Source organism: Sinohyriopsis cumingii, chromosome 8, assembly GCF_028554795.1.
Source record: "Sinohyriopsis cumingii isolate HCF-2022 chromosome 8, ASM2855479v2, whole genome shotgun sequence".
In the NCBI taxonomy this organism is placed as follows: Eukaryota; Metazoa; Mollusca; class Bivalvia; order Unionida; family Unionidae; genus Sinohyriopsis; species Sinohyriopsis cumingii.
In genome coordinates, this window is record NC_142968.1 from 95,454,338 (window position 1) to 95,473,882 (window position 19,545).

Genomic DNA, 19,545 nt, shown 5'->3' on the forward strand with positions numbered 1-19,545 from the left:
TTGGTATTCAACGCTACCCACACAAGCAATGACAGATCCGCCAATATGTGGCCGTGAAGTAATCAATGTACTCGACGCTATATCAAAATCATCCAAACCACCACATAAAGTCGTGCATGATTATACAAGTAACCGATTCGTTTCGCGTAAAGCGTTTTAAACAACAGGTCTTATTATTATGGTTGATATTTACGGAAGAAGATTCTCACGTGTTAAGAGAACATCGGCGATGTTGATCTGTCGAAGTATGCGACTAAAGATGAACTCGCTGATATCATGAACCTGGCTGGGGTTGACCCAGATGAGGTTGTTATTTTTCAAGATCGATATGGTAAACTAAAAACAAGCAATATCAGATGGAATGATATAGTTCGACGAGTACTCGGTGCAGTTACAGATAATATTCCTGTGTTTACTGACGGTGGTAGAATCAAAGATTCAAGTATATCATTTAAAACTATCAGAGATGAAATTGCAAGAAGCGTTGCTAATCGCGTGAAAAACACCGGCGACACAATGACAGGTGAACTCAGCATGAACGGAAATAAAATAGTAGTTTTAAGAGATCCAACATCCGGTGAAGATGCTGCAACGAAAAAGTATGTTGACATTAGCTATGGTACCGTAGATAATAAATTATCCACGTTACGGGCTGAGTATGATGTTCACGTGGGCGCTTTCGCAAGATTTCGCAGAAACCATCAAAAAACCGCTGAAGATTATTTTGGTTCTCCGCACTCCGTTGACATAAAACTCGTTGATATCAAAACCAACATTGACACGATCAAACAAACACAGCAAGATATCAAGACCAACATGGACACGATCAAACGAACACAGCAAGACATCGTAGCGGGAATTCCTGAGATCGTTAACAAAACCGGTCTGATTAAAATTCCAACCGGAATAACTCCCGGACATATCACAAACATCGTATACACAGTATCATCGGGATTTGCAACATGGTCGCAGCAAAATAATACTATCAAATATACCGCAACAGTCACTGGCGTGTACAGGTTGTCCGTGTTCAGTGCTGCGCGATTTGAGATATTTACAACGTTTCCATGGCGTCATTCCACCGACAGGTTTTCCGGGGTTGTATCTATTATATTAAATAGCGGAACCGAAGAAATATTTATTCTGGAAGCAGCTGATAAGAAATTAACCGCAACATCTTACTGGTGGTGTTTGGAATTTGTAGCTGAAACACCTCAATTGGTTACTGCATAAAAATATATGGACGGTGCACAATACAGGTACAATCAAGCGCGTGAATGGCAGGCGGCGCTAAAAGATCAAGTCGAACAATATACAGTAAAAGTAAAAAAATATCGACGACGATTAGTTATCGTCGACGTGATTGTTTATTCAGTATCCGCTGTTGTTGCTGGAACGGGTGTTATATTATCAGCGGTGACAATGATGGCACCAGTAGCTGTAACTATTTGTATTTCAGCGGCAACAACGATTGCAGGTGTGCTTAATATCATCGCAAAAAAAATATGTACTTGCACGAACGAAAAATTATCCGATTACATAATAAAATTACACACAGCGACGGTAGCATACTTGAAATTATCCTCGTTGTTATCAGCGAGTCTCAGTGATGGAATTATATCTGATTTCGAGTTTTCAATGATGACTAAAATATACGACGAAGGTATCGGTATTAAAGATACAAGTATTAATAATGACAGAATTACTTCAGCAGATCGTGACTAACACAACTCCGCCAAAGATAACGATGATCTCGGTAAGTTCATGTGATCCTGAATTTAGTATTAATTTTCCTACTGCAATTCCAGTAAAAGAAATAGCGTTAGCTCAATTACGGGTATATTACAGCTGGCCAAATATCAGATCAAAATCATTTCATGGTACACCAGCAAATAATTCGCTCGTATTTGCTAACAAGAACAAACCAGATGGTACTCCTGACTGGATAGATGTTGGAATACCCACCGGTAGTTATGAGATTGAAGATATCAACGAGGAATTTCAACGTAGAATAAAATCAATAACCGGAAAAGAAGCAAAATTATCAATTAACGTTCATGTACCGACGCTATCCTCGACGGTTGAGATACATTCTCCTGATTACGTCGTTGATATTTATCAATCCACGATAAGATCCATACTAGGTTGGCCGGATGTTCCCCCGGTGTATGAAGCACCACCAGAACCAAAATTAATTGAATTTCTCGCGGACGATGCCAGGTTTATAACAACTCCAAAATACCGAAATTTGTTGTATCCATGGATTGACAAGGATAATTATTACATTTTGAAAGATGGTAAAAGATATCCTAAAACACCGTTTTCTATCATTGATTTTGATGTGAAAACATCAACTAATATTGTTTATGAAAGAAATTTCAGATCAATATCTGACAGAATTAAAACTGAATACACAACTACATTAACGACACTAGCACAGTTGTTTAAAAACTATATCCTGGAATATCCTAATGACGATCTAAGACATCAGATTATTGCAACGATACAATATTTAAATCAAATTGTATTGGATCTTAAATATTTTAATCAGACCATTATTGAGGTAATAAATGCTAGTACTTATATAGATACGGGAGAAAAAAATAGTATCAAACAAGCGTACATTGATCATTATAAAATAACTGAAGCAGATTTATTAAATTTTACACTGCCAGGACTTGAAACTGGCGAATTGATAAGATCACTCAATGATCTTGTCGCGAAAAACTTTTCTGAAATACTAGCTGTGTGGAGAAAACTAGCACCACATCCAACTGTTCTCAGACATAATAATGATCCACATGGCGGCAGCAGACACGTTTCTCCGGGAATCGTTAATATAACCAGCACTATCGTGGTCAATCTGGTTTGTGACGTAGTCGATGGCAGCTATCAAATAGATCTCGGAAGATCAAATCAGGCTCAACAAGGATATATTTTATATACATTTACACCACAAGTTTCCCCCGGAAGTTTAATCGTGCAAGAACCAACTAATCCTGTTTATCTGCGGTGTCACAATAATATGTTAACACGAATAAATTTTAAGCTCACAGACCACCTCAATCGCTTAATTGACATACGTGGAGAAGAACTTGTGATAAATCTGTATGTGAAATCTTAATTAATCAAGTAAATATTATATAATGTACCAGCACGTGAGGGTTTTTATACACGACAAAGAAGTACTTGAAAACGCCATCAGAACAGCGTTTTCACAAAACATGGAGCAATTTAACGTTAATTTAGTTATTGATGAATACGGAAGTGAGGATTTCTTATTAACACAAGAACAGTTAGATGAGCTCCGTCAAAAACATATTATCGAGATCATTTGTAGCAGAGATCAGATTCTAAATTATGCACATTCCTGCGTTAAAGTCGATCAACTTAAAAAAATAACATTCCAGAATGAATAAAATAAGGAGCGGATTAAGAAATATTTTATTTTATTTTATTTTATCAGAAATATTTTATTTTATTTATTTTATTTTATCAGAAATATTTTATTTTATTTTATTTTATTTTATTTTATTTTATTTTATTTTATCAGAAATATTTTATTTTATTTTATTTTATTTTATTTTATTTTATTTTATCAGAAATATTTTATTTTTTCTGAATTTCAGTGAAAAATCAACAAATTTCGTGTTTTTGATGTGTATTTTACCCATTTTGGGTGATTTTGTCCATTAGATCGTCGGGTAAAATTGCCTGATTCTCTAATTGATTTCAATTGAATAAAATATCAAAACCAGTAAAAACCAGTAAATCAGTAAAAAATTACATATTTTTTGAGATAATTTTACTGATATTTGAGCTAATTTTACTGATTTTTTTGTAATGTTTACTGGTTTTGATATTTTATTCAATTAAAATCAATTAGAGAATCAAGCAACTTTACCCGACGATCTAATGGATAATTCAGAAAATAAAATAAATAATAAATCTGAGTACCAACTAACCCAAATTTGATTGATTTGCATGATTCTGAATACCAACTAACCCATCAGAGTTATAAATTTGATTGATTTGCATGATTCTGAGTACCAACTAACCCATCAAAATTGCAAATTTGATCATTTTACATAAATCTGAGTACCAACTAACACATCAGAGTTATAAATTTGATTGATTTGCATGATTCTGAGTACCAACTAACCCATCAATCTCAGAATAAATATATAATATTTCAGAATAAATATAATCTCAGAATAAATATAATAAATCTGAGTACCAACTAACCCATCAAAATTGCAAATTTGATCATTTTACATAAATCTGAGTACCAACTAACCCATCAAAATTGCGAATTTGATAATTTTACATAAATCTGAGTACCAACTAACCCATCAATTTCAGAAAAAAATAAAATATTTCAGAATAAATATAATCTCAGAATAAATATAATCTCAGAATAAATATAATCTCAGAATAAATATAATATTTCAGAATAAATATAATCTCAGAATAAATAAATAATAATTCAGAATAAATATAATCTCAGAATAAATAAATAATAATTCAGAATAAATAAAATATTTCAGAATAAATATATGATAATTCAGAATAAATAAAATATTTCAGAATAAATATAATCTCAGACAGGGTTGCTTTGGTCGTTACCTGCTGACATCATTTTTCTTAAGTATCTTATGCGGGTACTGATTGTTTTATTCGTTTCGTACTCGCGGGATAACAGCGATCTGACCTTTTCTACTGCGACAGAAAGAGGAACAAATTTATTTACTTGATCATCGCTCACCATAGCCAGTGACTGAAACACAGCTGTCTGAATCCGCTTTATGAACTTGTATTGAGATGATAGAACGTACTTATTTTCATTCTTAAGCTCTTCTAACGTTTCAAAATCAGATATTATTTTTTCAGGATTTAGTTCATCAGATATATTAATTCCGTTTTCTTCTAGTTTTTTGAGAACAGAAATAATGTCTTTGATATTTTCATGGTTCATTATATAATATATAAATCTTTAAAATAAAAAAATTATCCCTACAGAACCCCTATCTAGTCTTTAGCGAGTTCGTCGGGATGTTTCAAGGACAGTACAGCCAAGAACTCGCAGATTGCCATCCCATTCTCCCAAATTCACCAGGCACACAGAACATTTAATGAATGAAGAGCCCCTCTCGAGTCTTTAGCGAGCTCAGATTATGCATGGACGGCACAAACATATATTATGAAATGGAACCTCTATTCGAGTCTTTTAGCAGGTTTGAGTATGCAATGAATGACGACACAAACATATATTATGAATGAACCTCTATTCGAGTCTTTTAGCAGGTTCAGTAAATATGCAATGAGATGTAATGAATGAAATATATATAATTAAATGAAATATATATAATGAGATGTAATGAGATGTAATGAATGAATGAATGAAATGAGATGTAATGAATGAAATGAGGCCATTTTCTCCGCTCAACAGAACACCCACCCACCAAATAATCAACCCGTGGGAAATACAAAACATGTATCTACCACGTTAGACATGGTAGGATGGTGTTCTGAGAGCGGAGAGGGGTTGGCGGAGCCCCAATTAATTATAAAAATCGCAATTATGCGTACACCACCGACAAGTTGTCAGCCATGGGGATTCGATCCTGGACCGTGAGCGTCACAGTCCAATACGATACCGATTGAGCCATCGAATCTTCTTAGAAACATATGTTTCGGAAGTTAATATATAGCTAAGGAACTAATTTCAAATATATTTGCTCAAAAGACAATTCTGAATTCAAGAAATACGTTTATACAATATATTCTCACCAAACAAGTTAGATTTATAAAGCTGGATTAAGGAATTTCCTATTTACTATACCACGCCATCTATGATAGAACATCCGGTCCAGATCATCTAATTGCTAGATTTTTCCATCCACTCAATAACTGTTCAATGAAGAAATAAATGTTACGAGATTTTTCATTCGTAGTCAAAGGGAGTATTACTCGATAAATAATCACACATACGTACACAATCTCGCATTATATTTCTGCACTGAACAAGAAAAATGCAGCTAACTTTTAATTCCAAACACTATTATGCACGTATTTCTGTAATCGAGTCAGTATATGCAGGATCCATGTGCTGTACTTTAGATCTAAAATTAACCCGCCACGATCAATACAGACTAGACGCTGGATTCTGCACTCAGTAAGCTGGAATATACATGTCATACTGCGCTCGGTTTTCTGTAGGTTAGATAAAACATACATGTATTATATGTGCTGTCTATGTGGTGCGCTGTTCTAAATGTTTCACGAAAAGAACAGAAAAATACACGAACTGTATATTTTTGTAAGTTAGAAATCATAAACCGGTATGCTCCACCAGGCATCACAGACCTTGGATGTTGTATATGATTATGACCATATACCGAGGATCATAAAATTACCTCCCTTTCATGAGTCAAAAAATAAGTAGTACAATAATGATAATTTCTGACCCCCAAAAAATAAATCTAATTCGAAGTAGAGATGATAATTATTGATACTGAAAGGTGATTTTCTGCTTATATTTCTTTGAGAAAGCGGTTTTATATATATTTTCTGCTACTTTTTGTACTGAATACGGGTGAATATCAAAGTATTTCGCAGCAGAACATATCGAACGAAATATAATTACTTTGCCATTTTCTGTGTTTGTGGAATTTACCGCTCTTCTAGAAACTGTTTTACATCTTCCAGTATTACCACATGCAGAGTTCACGCTTTGCGTGACAACACGATGGTTGGATAAACAATTATTTTGAGGATCTCCGTCAACATGATCAATAACAAGATCGTCTTTGATCACTCCGAAGAAACATTCTTACGTAAATCGATGACAGAGATACCTTTTCTTCCCAACAGTGAATCTAAGATAGCCAGTATTAGAAACAGTACCAACCGGTCTCTTCAACATGCAATTTCTAATCATGCCATTACGATCTGATTCATAGTTTGTTATTGTGGGATGTGGGACAAATATATTTTGCTCCATTATAATAATATTATTTGTTTAAATCATTGTTTGTCTGAAATCTTGATATATAATCCTCCACGGATTTTATAGCGTTTTCATCATTATTATTTTTTTTGTCATAATATCTTTTAAGCTCTCTGAACCGTTTTCCACCGCACTTTCCACATAATTCTGTTTTGCCTCGCACTCCAATACCACACCGCAGACATGGTATTGGTCCTAGACTTCCTCGCCGTATGCCCTGTAAGTGCATCCAACAAAATTCACCTCTACAGGATTTATTGCATCGATTTACTGAACCGATCATCAACCATTTGCATTGAGACATTGTCTATATAATATTTTTTATTTAAATATTTGTTTTAATTATATGAACGAGTTTGAGAAATTATCCCAAGCTAGGCCTGTTAAATATAAATTCAACCTCGACAGATTATCTTCTGACTTGCCAGTACGAGATCTGGTTGATCCGAAAAATAAAAGTCTGATCTCGAAAATTCACGACACTAAGAAAGAATTTTACACGGATGGTGCATCTCATACATGGTCAACGTTCAAGATTATTCGCAATACTGTCAAGGACGCCACAATGAATGACAAGCGAGCGGCAACTATCATTAACTACATCACTGAATACGAGGGCGATCAAAAATATTTCTTCAAAGTAAAATTTATTGTATTAACAGAAACAGGTAGTTGGATTATCCGTGACAAATATGATCCTGTCCTTGGTAATAATAAAACTGTCATATTAAGTAAAAATTCCAGACCGGGTCTATTGACGGGTGTGGATAAACCGTGTTATGAGCGAGCGTATCCTGTAACAGCAGTTATTTATGGAATTTATGAGATAAATAAAAAAAACCAACGTTGATAAACTGGCACCCATGAAATTTTCAAGGTTAAATTGTGTAGCCGAAAGAGTAATAGAACACTTTACAAACGCGATGCGTGGAAATGGATTAACTGATTTAAGACGTAAAAAAATAAACTCGTGGGCTGATTCAGTTAAGGATACCGGTGCTACAATAAAAGATGTTGCTGAACTAGGAAAAATATTAAAATTTCCAATAGCAGTATCAACGATAACGGGAGAGGTACTGTACGAATCGAAATATAAATCGAAAGGAGCTTCAATAAATATTATTGATCATAACGCGCACGCATGGACCAGCGCAGTAACAATATTTACACGTGATCGAACTGTTAGATTTTACCCCTCAGACATGTTTGATTTTATCAACGAAATAAGTAAAAACGATCCTGTATCGGTATGGTTATTTAAAAGTAATGAGGAAGGTGAATTTGATCAGTTTGTTAGACCAAATGGTGAAATATATCGAACAGAATTCCTCCATGACGAGATGAAAAATCTCGCGAATAAGTTTTTAGAGTGCAAACACGCTGAAAATACTGACAAATGACTAACTAATTGTTTTACCGTTCCATCTGTTGCGGCTCATTTCGCTAGAGAACGAAATTCATGGAAACCAACACGATTTGATTTACTTGAAGATGTACGCGCAAGTTGCGTCTAATACGGACACTGTGGATTATGGAATACCAAGTATAATTACAATGATATTATTTCGGTTGATATGGCTGCATGTTATCCGGGAAGTTTTCTAGGATACGGAGATTGTTCTGTATACTTTAAAAGATTTGGTCACCCTACAAACGAGATGACGCGAGTGGCAATTAATGGACCATTACCTGATTTTGATCTGACTGGATTTGCTTGTATTGAATCATTCGAGTTTAACGAAAATCTTCACAAGATTTGTTATGTTTGGTTTGGTAGACATTTTTGTGAAAAACATTGGGCACCTATAGTTTAATTACGATATATGCTAGATTGTGCGATACTGACATCGTTGGTGGTCAGTGAGGCAATTATATCATATCATGCACAGACCGAAGTTTGGTTGCCCATGCCAGATTCTATCAGCGCCGATGAAGTTATTAGCGAGTTTAAGGAAAAATGTCCTGATGTTTCCGAAGATGATATTATCAAAGAAGCTCCTAAAATTCTCGAGATTAAACTTAAAACCGCAAAAGATCTCGGTAGAAAAATTATAGGTAAATTTACTCAAGGTTGTGCATATGATCATAAAAGACATCACGCACGATTAATTCCAGATGATGCCGAGTACGATTTTATAATCGCTGATACAACAGCGAGAAATATATTTGTAAATCGAGAAAGTGTTTATTTATCCGATGAAACAAAATTGGGCACGATCGTTAGTTACATAAATGACGTCTCCCCACAGTATACTCATCTAAGATCGTCCATGTTGGCTTATGTTTCTATAAATTTATTATCGATGATTAATAGATTTCCCAAGACCGCAGTCAGAGTCGCAACAGATTCGTTTTATATTTCGAGTAAATATTTAGAATCTGTTATGAAATTCACAAGTAATGATGAACGATGGGGTTCGTGGAGGATAAAAAAGAAATATTACACAATTGCACAGAATCAGCAGATGTTCCAATGAGAGATTTGTATCGTAAGGGTAATAAAATATCAGAAATGTCGAAAGCGCCGCCGGTGAGTGATCTAATAACTAGATACAAGACAGTATATCTCAATGGACCTGGTGGATGCGGCAAAACGACTCGAGCAATTAATGTTTTTAGAAATTCAGATATGATCGTGCTGACACCCACACATAGACTTGCACGCGAGATGAAACAACGGCAAGTACAATCGTGCACGTATCATAGTTTCTTTCGGTGGCGCGGGGAAACATGGACTCCTGAACGAATGGGAGAAAAATATATACCTAAAATAATTATTTGGGATGAGATATGCACGGTGTCATTGGATACATTAAAAACGTTTCTTGTTTGGTTGTTGACGAAAAATACTGCTATAATAATGTGTGGCGATCATGGTCAACCACCGCCTTTTGTTGGACCATCTCCACATGATTGGTTAAAAAATTTCGTTGATTATTACGAAGAAATAGATGATGATCATAGAGCTCTCGATGCAAATTTAAAGGAGTTTAAAAAATTAATCAGATTACAATCAAACAAAATTCAGTGTGAAATAAGAGTAATCTCAGAGACCTCAGTGGGTGATTTTTTAAATTTATGGAGACCCAACGATTTGATAGTAGCAAGCAGAAAAATAATCAGAGACGATTTACAACAGCGGTTATTTCAACTACATAAAGAAAAATATTCAGAATTACCCGTACCGTTGTGTTATAGACCATCAGATACACGAAAACAAAATATTAATGTTGATATTCCAGGGCAGACTGAAAAACAGAATCTCGTATTAAATGATATTGTCGCCGTTGATATCAGTGTGGTCGAAGATGCATTACGCGCTGACAAATCTCCATGGGTGTTGGGATACGCTATGACGATCCACTCGTCTCAGGGATTAACTATTTCTGACACACGAGTCCGGATTGTACACGATCGTATCGAGTGGTCAAATTTAGTTATTTAGCGGTATCTAGGGTCAGAAAGATATCTCAATTACGTAGAATTATAATTCCTGAAATCGTTGATAAATTTAACATCATCGATGATGATATAATAAGAAAAAATTAATCGGATATAAACAATCTGATAAAAAAAAATAAGCGCGACTTTGATCTTGATGTTGAATTTATTATTGAGTTAAAACAGCAGCAGAATAATCATTGCATAAGTTGCAATTGTATAATGTTATGGCGGTATTCGAGTAATGATTCAAGACAATTTACCGTATAGTCGCGGTCATACACGAGAAAATACCTTGCTGACCTGTCTCGAATGTAATCGACGTAGAGGCGCTAGTGCTAGTTAAGTGATCGCGTTGGTAGTTGTGTATCCGTGAGGATTATTTGTAGTTGTTCACGTGTAAATCCACGTTGAGGAGCAGCCGAATCTAATCTGTAGATTGCAGGTCTACCTGAGGATCTTGTCACGGTGGATATTTTGTGTGTGGTAACACTCCAAATAGGATCAGTCGCTCTCGCTTTACCACCTTCAAGTTCACCAGGCTCATATAAATATCTGACTGTAACATCACCCAATATTTTCTGTTTTTCAACATCTTTTCGTTGTGTTGGTATATTTTTTTTTTGTGACTGCGCTAATGGGTTTCATGTTGGTTGTTCGTGTAATCTCATTATTTAATGCAGCTATCACGCTTGGTAATCTTGCAACCCATTCACGAGATCTTTTATCCTCAATAAATTCCCTCGCGTATTGATATCCAAATAACCGCTCAGCGAGTGTTCGATTAAATCGCTCAACAATTGCCCCAAACGCCTATTTACTTTTCATCTCGGATCTTACTAACCAATTAGCTAATTTTTCTTTGATATTTTTATTTTTTATAGAATCTAGCGCATGAATTAATTTCACATCCGCAATATGTCTATCTTGTAGATTTTTACTTTTATAAGCTACATCATGAGCGTGACAAGCTCGATCAATAGCGTTTATTGGTTCCTCGCCTGGTTTTGGTTGATCTTGATTATCGAGCCTGATATCAAGTCTGGTACCGGGACCGCAATAATTATATCCTGGTAGATGTTTTTCTCCGCTGTATTTAGCCCATGGAGTACCTGGAAACTTTGACATCAAATTAGCAATATCACCACCGCGCTTATTAGGTAAAAAAGAAAATTTCTTCCTACCGCACACAGAACATTTTCCACCATACGCTATTTTTTTATTTTTTGTTGTAACCGTAGCTAAATCAGTAGTTGGAGTTTTAAATCTACAGCGTAAGCAATATAAATTCATGATATAATATATATGGATATAATTGATTTCTCAGCGACAAGAAAACGAGAACCTGTTAAGCATCATCCTGCGCTACCGAATTCCATCAGAATGATTATCATAGGACCATCTGGATCGGGAAAGACGCAGTTATTACTTAATTTGATAATGAGATGGTTGAAATGGGATAAATTATATTTAGTAGCACCATCCGCTGATGATCAACGATGTTATGATATACTTAAAGATTTCAGTGAAAACGCGCGATTACTGGATGAAGGTAATGATGTTATAGAGTTTATAACCGATATTGATGAAGCACCGTCCGTAGATGTTTTAGACGGATTTATCAATAATTTAGTTGTATACGACGATGTGATGCTAGATAAACAATCAAATCCAGCTAGAATATTTTCCCGAGGTAGACATAAAAATACAGATGTGATCTATGTTACTCAACGATATACACAAATTCCGAAAGTGATTAGAGACAACTGCAATATTTTAGTTGTGTTTAATGGTGTAGACACACACACGCTGCGAAATATTCATCAAACTTGGTGTGGTGGTGACATGGATATAATTAAATTCAGACATTTCTTCTCACGAGCGCAAGCTACTCCGCATGGATTTATAACAATAAATTTACATGATCCAAGAACAAGATATCGTGTAGGTCTTGATAAAATCTTTTAATTAATAGCAGCAGAGAGGGCGCCTACCAACGTTGGTCGTCCAGTAATTAAACAAAAAAAATAAATAAATACGTAGAGTACTTTATTTTTCAGCTACCTTTTCAAACTAGGGTTTTATTGATGGGGTTGGTTTCAACAAAAAATAAAAACCTCCCAGGAAACGTTTATTTGTGAAAATCTGGACCTTTCTACAGATGATTTTATTTTGTTTGTTTTATTTGTTTGTCGGAATTATATGGTCTGTTCGCCCTCTCTGCTGCTGAAGACGTAAATGGAAATGTATTTAGAGAACATTTTACGAGGATTCATTTCTCTACGACAAGCAGATGATATCTTCATGACTGAGAAAATTGTAAATAGAAACAAAATTCAGAATAAAAAGTTTATGTGGCGGCAAAATTGAAAGGATGAGATGAATGTTTCAATACTTGGGGGCCGAAACAAATGTCACTAAGGCAGAGCCTGATTCCTATTCCTTAACATCATCGTATTATTCAAATGTCAAACTGTATAACATATAATAAGAACCAACTGCATGTTCTATTTGTTGCCAAATTAAATGAATGGGTGATAAAATCATGTACACTATGTCAAGAGACAATGGAACAAATTTACTACCTTTTTTTCTCCCTTCCTAAGTATAGAAATAAATCTTTTGCTGAAAAATTATTTTGATCGATCGTGTCAGACATCCCTTTAACATCGATGAATTTTTTTCTCTCCTGACCAGAGGTTTGATTTTTTTTATTATATATAAATGTGATCCATTTTCCTATCTTATCGGTTTAATCAAAGGTAGACAATAGTTGATCAACGTCAATCCAATGGTATAAAGAACCGAAATCATCAGAAGTGGTTTCCTCCAGTTGAAAAGAGACAACAGTCATAAAGTGGAAGTCTGCACTGTCATTTAGGTGCAACTACGGATCTTAAATAATTTATTAACTCATAAATGTAATACTGATATAGCGTCTTATTCGGATTGTGGAGTGATCTGCATCGTAGCGGCTATGGCAATTCTGAATCGTACTGGAATTTTACAGTGGCCTTTTGCCATTCAAATGAGTCAGGAAAAGATCGGATTAGATCAAATAATTATAAGTGCAGGATATAGTTACATTTTGTTTCTAATACGGGGCATATTCATTATGCCATCATTGCGCGATATTCTATTGAGTTTATACTGAATCACACCTCGTGGTGGCATCGTAACATATCGACGTACTTAAACATTAATTATGTTGTATGTATTTTATATAACAATCTTCCAAGGAATATTGTACTGGTGTAGAAACATCGTTTGCTGGTTCACCCCAGCAAGAACGATGATTGATCATTTTGTACTGTCGGATCAATGCATAGGTAGATTACGAAGTGTGCACATTGTTTCAGATCACGAAGAGCACGCGATATCTGACCACCTCCCTATCCTTACTTCCCTTCGTACAGTGACCTGTGGGAGAGACTTCAGACAGTCTATGAAGAGAAACAACATAGCCTGGAATAAATTAAACGCTGATATCTTGAAAAACTATCAATCTGAGCTGGACCTTCGCCTGAAAACTTTAGATATAGATACTATTTCGGACAATGTTGATAGCTTTTACCGGCACATTGTTAATGCAATACAGCAGTCAAGCGACATCGCGCTTCCAAAGTCTAAATTCAATTATCATGCCAAACCATATTGGTCAAATGAACTCAAAGAAGCACATAAACTTCAAAGACATGCTAGGTATACTTGGATAAATGAGGGAAGACCGAGGGGTAGTCAATTTAATTCTTACAGAGAATATAAAGATAAGAAGAGAGACTTTAGAAACGTTCAAAAACTGGCTGTGGAAAAATATATGGGGGAGGTGTATGAAGAAATTGAAAAAGCACATGAATGCGATGTAAGACACTTTTGGAAAATGATCAACATTAAGAGAGGGAACAATACAAATTTTTGTCAGGAACTATCAACTGATGGAGTTTGTGTCCGTGATGATGATTCCATCGCAAATGGCTTTGCTAGATACTATGAGGACATTCACACGCCGAATTTAAACCATAGTTTTGACGGAAACTTTTATGAATTTATAGAGAGAGAATTAAATCGGGGTCTACAGGACGAAGTAAGCCATATCGAGGCCTTACAGACCAGTATCAGTTTAAATGAAGTAAGAGAAATCATTAAAGGTCTAAAGAAATCAAAAGCATCGGGCCATGATCAAATTTGCAATGAACATTTGATCTATGGCAGCGACTACCTCATCGAGTGTATGACAATTTTATTTACTCGGATGATTGATCAATCTTACATACCTGTAGATTGCAAAAAAGGGTTAGTAATACCACTGTACAAAGGTAACAGAAAATCAAAGAACTCCCTCGAAAGTTACAGGCCTGTTACTTTACTGCCTGTTATCTACAAAACCTTTGAGAAAATTATTCATGAACGTTTGGTAACTTGGCTCAAAGATACTAATTCTAGTATACCCAGTTCACAACAACATGGTTACCAAAAAGGTTTAGGCTGCACAACAGCGAGTTTTGTGCTGTTGCAATCAGTACAATATAATGTAAACATGGGTTCACGGGTTTTTGCTGCTTTTCTTGATACAAAAAAGGCATTTGATACCGTGTGGCACGAAGGACTGCTTTTTAAATTATTCACGTTGGGAATTACGGGTAAATCCCTTTTGATATTTTTTAACATGTATACAAATTTACAGAGTAAAGTTCTTGTAAATGGGCAATTTTCCGATTGGTTCTCAATTGGCCAAGGAGTGAGACAAGGGGGTGTTTTGTCAATCTTGATGTACACAATATTTATAAATGACTTGCTGCTACAGTTAGAAAATAGTGGATTTGGAGCAAAGATTGGATCCTTAGCTGTGGGAAATCCAACCCTAGCTGATGATATTTCACTTTTGGCTATATATCCTAGCAATCTACAAAAGCTGTTAGATATAGCATACGACTACAGTAATAAGTGGCGATTCGAGCTTAGTGTTACAAAGTCATACATTATCATTTTCGGACCCCAATACAAGAATTTTATCAATATGAAATGGTATCTTGGCCCGTCATGTTTGCCGGTCACCGATTCGGCAACACACCTGGGTCACCGGATTAACTGAAAGCTGACGTCGCATGACGCAATACTCGATGCATGCAAGAAAGGGAAAAAATCTTTTCACGGTCTGTTTGGTATTGGCATTAAACCGAATGGTTTAAATCCTTTGGTTGCTGCAAATGTAATTAAAAAGGTAATTTTCCCTTCAATGTTTTATGGAAGTGAATTATGGTGTAACATTTCAAAAAGTGACCTCGCTTTATTGGATAAAACTCTGAGGTATTTTGCCAAACATTTACAAGGTTTTCCAATACATACAAGATCAGACATTGCCCTGGGAATGCTAGGATGGACATCAGCGCAGTCCGAAATTGATAGAAGAAAATTGATGTTTTTACACAGATTGTGTTTGATGCCTAACAATGTACATACTAAACGTGTGTTTAACGTTGCGTTATTTCACTTCATTCTGAGCGGATGCATGTCAAGCTGCGGGTTAATTTCAAATTTATATTATACCTCAAAGAAGTTTGACTTGCTCGGGTATCTAACTGATTATTTACATTATTCTGAAATTCCAGATAAACATAATTGGAAAGAAATTGTAAGGTCAAAAATTGTTGGTCTTGAAAATAGCCTCTGGAGAGTTCGTATGTCTAATCAAGCAGATTTTGATAGATTCTCTTCGATACACGAATACTTACGACCTGCCTCAGTGTGGCAGTGGGCTAAAACTAGACAACACACTAAGGTATTTACATATGTAGCTAAACTATGGGCTGCTGTTCCACAAACACAGCTTGATATGTGTATTAGATGTGGGAATGTTTATACAGACTTGATACTTCATTGTTGTGTTAGTTGTCCTTATATGTCGAACTTTCGAAATTCTTTCTGGGATTTCCTTACTGATAAATTTCCCCTGAGCCTGCACATTACGTTATTTAATGCAGAAGATGAGCTGCAACTACAATATCTTTTAGGTAAAAGGTTACCATCAGGAGTAATCGACAAAGAAAACTCCAAGCTATTCGTCCTGTATGCAGCATACTTTGTCATGCAGTGTGCAGCTATCTTCTGTAAATAAGGTACTGAAACTTGCAACTTATGAGTTGACGAACACTTTGTTGATTGATATTGTGTAAGAATTTGTATTCCAATATAGAATTTTTTTTTTTTTTTTTTTTTTTTTTTTTTTTATTTTTTTTTTTTATATTTATTGATTGTATTCAGATGATTTATTCTTATATCATGTAATCTTCCATGGAAGGAAATAAAGATGATGATGATCGTAAAATATCGACGTACTTAAACATTAATTATGTTGTATGTATTTTATATAACAATCTTCCAAGGAATATTGTACTGGTGTAGAAACATCGTTTGCTGGTGAAATGAACATTTTATAAATTATTAGAGACAGTTTATTAGGATGTGTCATTACGATATTATATATGTATTCTTATTAAAATTCAAGTCTGAGGATCTGTCCAGGATTGAACATTAATCACAATTACGTCAGAGTGCGCTAAACTTCTGTGCCTGAACCATATGTACAGACTAGTAATGTTTGTCTTCATTTTCATTTTCCAGGATAATGCGAATCCCCCATGTTTGTGATGTGCCATTGTCCACAGTCTCAATATTTTGGTCAATAATTATGAGCATTCTAAGCTTGTATTTATAGCTCGGGCTATTCGTGTCATGTCTGTATGGTCCAGTTTGGCGTCGGTAGTTTCAAGCGAAGTACAGATCATCAGTGTAAACGCGTGCGTTAAATATTAATCGTTATGAAAATTATAATATAATTGATTAAACAAAATGATTTTTTTTCAAACAAAATCAGATTTTAATAATAACATGATGATTTTGTGGAATATGTTGATGTTGGAGTCAGTAAGAAACTTTATTTGATAGTGTGAATAGTGTAAATTTACGTACACGTTTAAGTAGTATAATAAATGTTTTGATACCTGAGTTTATTTATGATCGCAGACTTGTGGCTCTGTATGAACGGAATAAGCCAAAAGGTTACCACCTTGAAATAGCAGCTAATATTTAATATATTATTTACGGATGGCATAATTATACTGCGGCCAGTCTGATTCTGGAAAGTATGAAGTATTTGTCCGGGACGGTAAAAGCAGCAATTTCATTTGAGTGCACTCAGAGCTTTAAGCATAATAAACAAACTACAGCTTAGGGTATCACAGTCTGAAGGGGCCTATTCTCTGTTAACAGTTACCAAAAGAGGCTTCAACAGCGTCCTATAGCTTAGGGCCTCACCATGTTATGATTCGGCCCTGAGTGCACTACTCTCAGGCCCTGAGTGCACTACTCTCAAGCCCTGAGTGCACTACTCTCAAGCCATAACTGTTCAACTAATGCCTAATAATGTTTGTATTATTTTGAAGCATAATGTGAAACCCCATTATTCGTGCATGTGCGTGTCTGTGTGTGGCTTAGATTTTTAACGTAGCTTTAACAATTTTAGCCATATCGCTATGATATCTGCATTGTGGCATCTTATTATGATGTCATTCATGTGGCATCATGTCCAGCCATGTCACATTATCCTGACATCAGGCCAACCAGCCCTAACACTAACCTCTTAACGCTGAGCGGCAGCTGATAGTATCATGTTTATAAGTCTTTGGCATGATTTTGCCGAGGTTCGAACCCTCGACCACCCGCATCCGAGGAGTACGCTTTAACCACCTACGTCACCGGATGGGTCCCCATTATTCACCATGTCCCAATGTTTACATCATAGACGCTTTGGTCGAAAGTTATGCTTATATTTATAGTTTAGAATCGATATGCAAACCCATACAACCTCGTGTACTTCGCGACATTTCATTTTCTTAAGAATTCGTCCAACAATACCGTCCTCACTGCATAAGCTTTCGCTATACATGCACTGCACAAAGCTCTATTTCTTTTCACTCCAATGGCCAGGGTGGATGAAGTAAGCATACTACCTCCAGATGGGAAACTATTACTGAACGAATAGTGAGCTAGAAATATAGACCTATATAAATAGATGCAAAGTTCAAGAGGAAGCCAACCGTATAAATGTAAAGATAGATAGATAGATAGATAGATAGATAGATAGATAGATAGATAGATAGATAGATAGATAGATAGATTATTGCATAGGTGGATGGATGTTTGGAGGGGTGAATAAGGGAAAGTATTGGCATATCCCTTATTCATCCATACGGACAAAGGAGAATGCTAGATAAAACGTGTTAGAAGTTTACCTTCATGATCACGGCGCTCACATCTCCTTTTCTGGTCCTGTAACATCAGCATCTCTACGTCACTCTCTAGGAGAAGTCTCTTGGCCTTTTCCTCCGACATACGGGCCCTGATAGCTTCTAGGTCGGCATTCCCCGTATCCTCCATAAAACCTAATCCCCATAGGGTGGCAAACAACGCAAGTTCTACTATGATCTGCATTGGATAAAAGCTAGATGACAAGTACTGCAGAGAAGCCTAGACAAACAAAGACATGGCGATACAATGAATATTCATAAGTTTAGGCGGAGCAATGTTTACTGGTTCTCTATTGTTATAATTGTCCTACATACCATCATGCAGTATATGCTTTAAACTTTGAGCTGTTATCGGTGTAAATGATACATTTCAATTGGTCGGCGTCATAACAAATTGCAATCTCATTTCTTAACGAATGAATAACTTTTAAGGATTTATCAAAAGTTATGATGAAGCAGGTATTAAGCCCTTCGAGATACAAGCAACCAGTAACATAATTTTCTTTTACTTTTTATTTTAATTTTATTTGTTACTCTTTTTCTTTTTTTATGGAGTGTATGAATTTGTCTGCATAAACGTACTTTACTTTTGTATTTTTTAAAAAAAAACTGGTCCCTAATATTAATCTGCTATTGTCTCTAAATAATTGTATTTTGTATATTGTTCTTTTAGTATATATTAATGAAGTACATGCTAGGGAGGGAAGAGAACATATGAGGAAACGTAGATTTCCCTTAGCAACCGTAACAAGGTTCCAGATCAACCACTCGTAATACAAAGTTAATGCC

General features: G+C 35.4%; 1 protein-coding gene across 1 annotated transcript in view; it reads right to left on the minus strand.

Annotated features, from left to right (window-relative positions):
• Positions 1–19,007, minus strand: part of LOC149794177 (heavy metal-binding protein HIP-like) — a 32,326-nt gene extending 13,319 nt beyond the window's left edge. The window contains exon 1 of the mRNA XM_089966527.1: positions 18,742–19,007. Coding sequence (XP_089822653.1) covers positions 18,742–18,940 — 199 coding nt within the window. The 5' untranslated portion in view covers positions 18,941–19,007. The remainder of the gene's footprint in view (positions 1–18,741) is intronic.
• Positions 19,008–19,545: the final 538 nt, after the last annotated feature.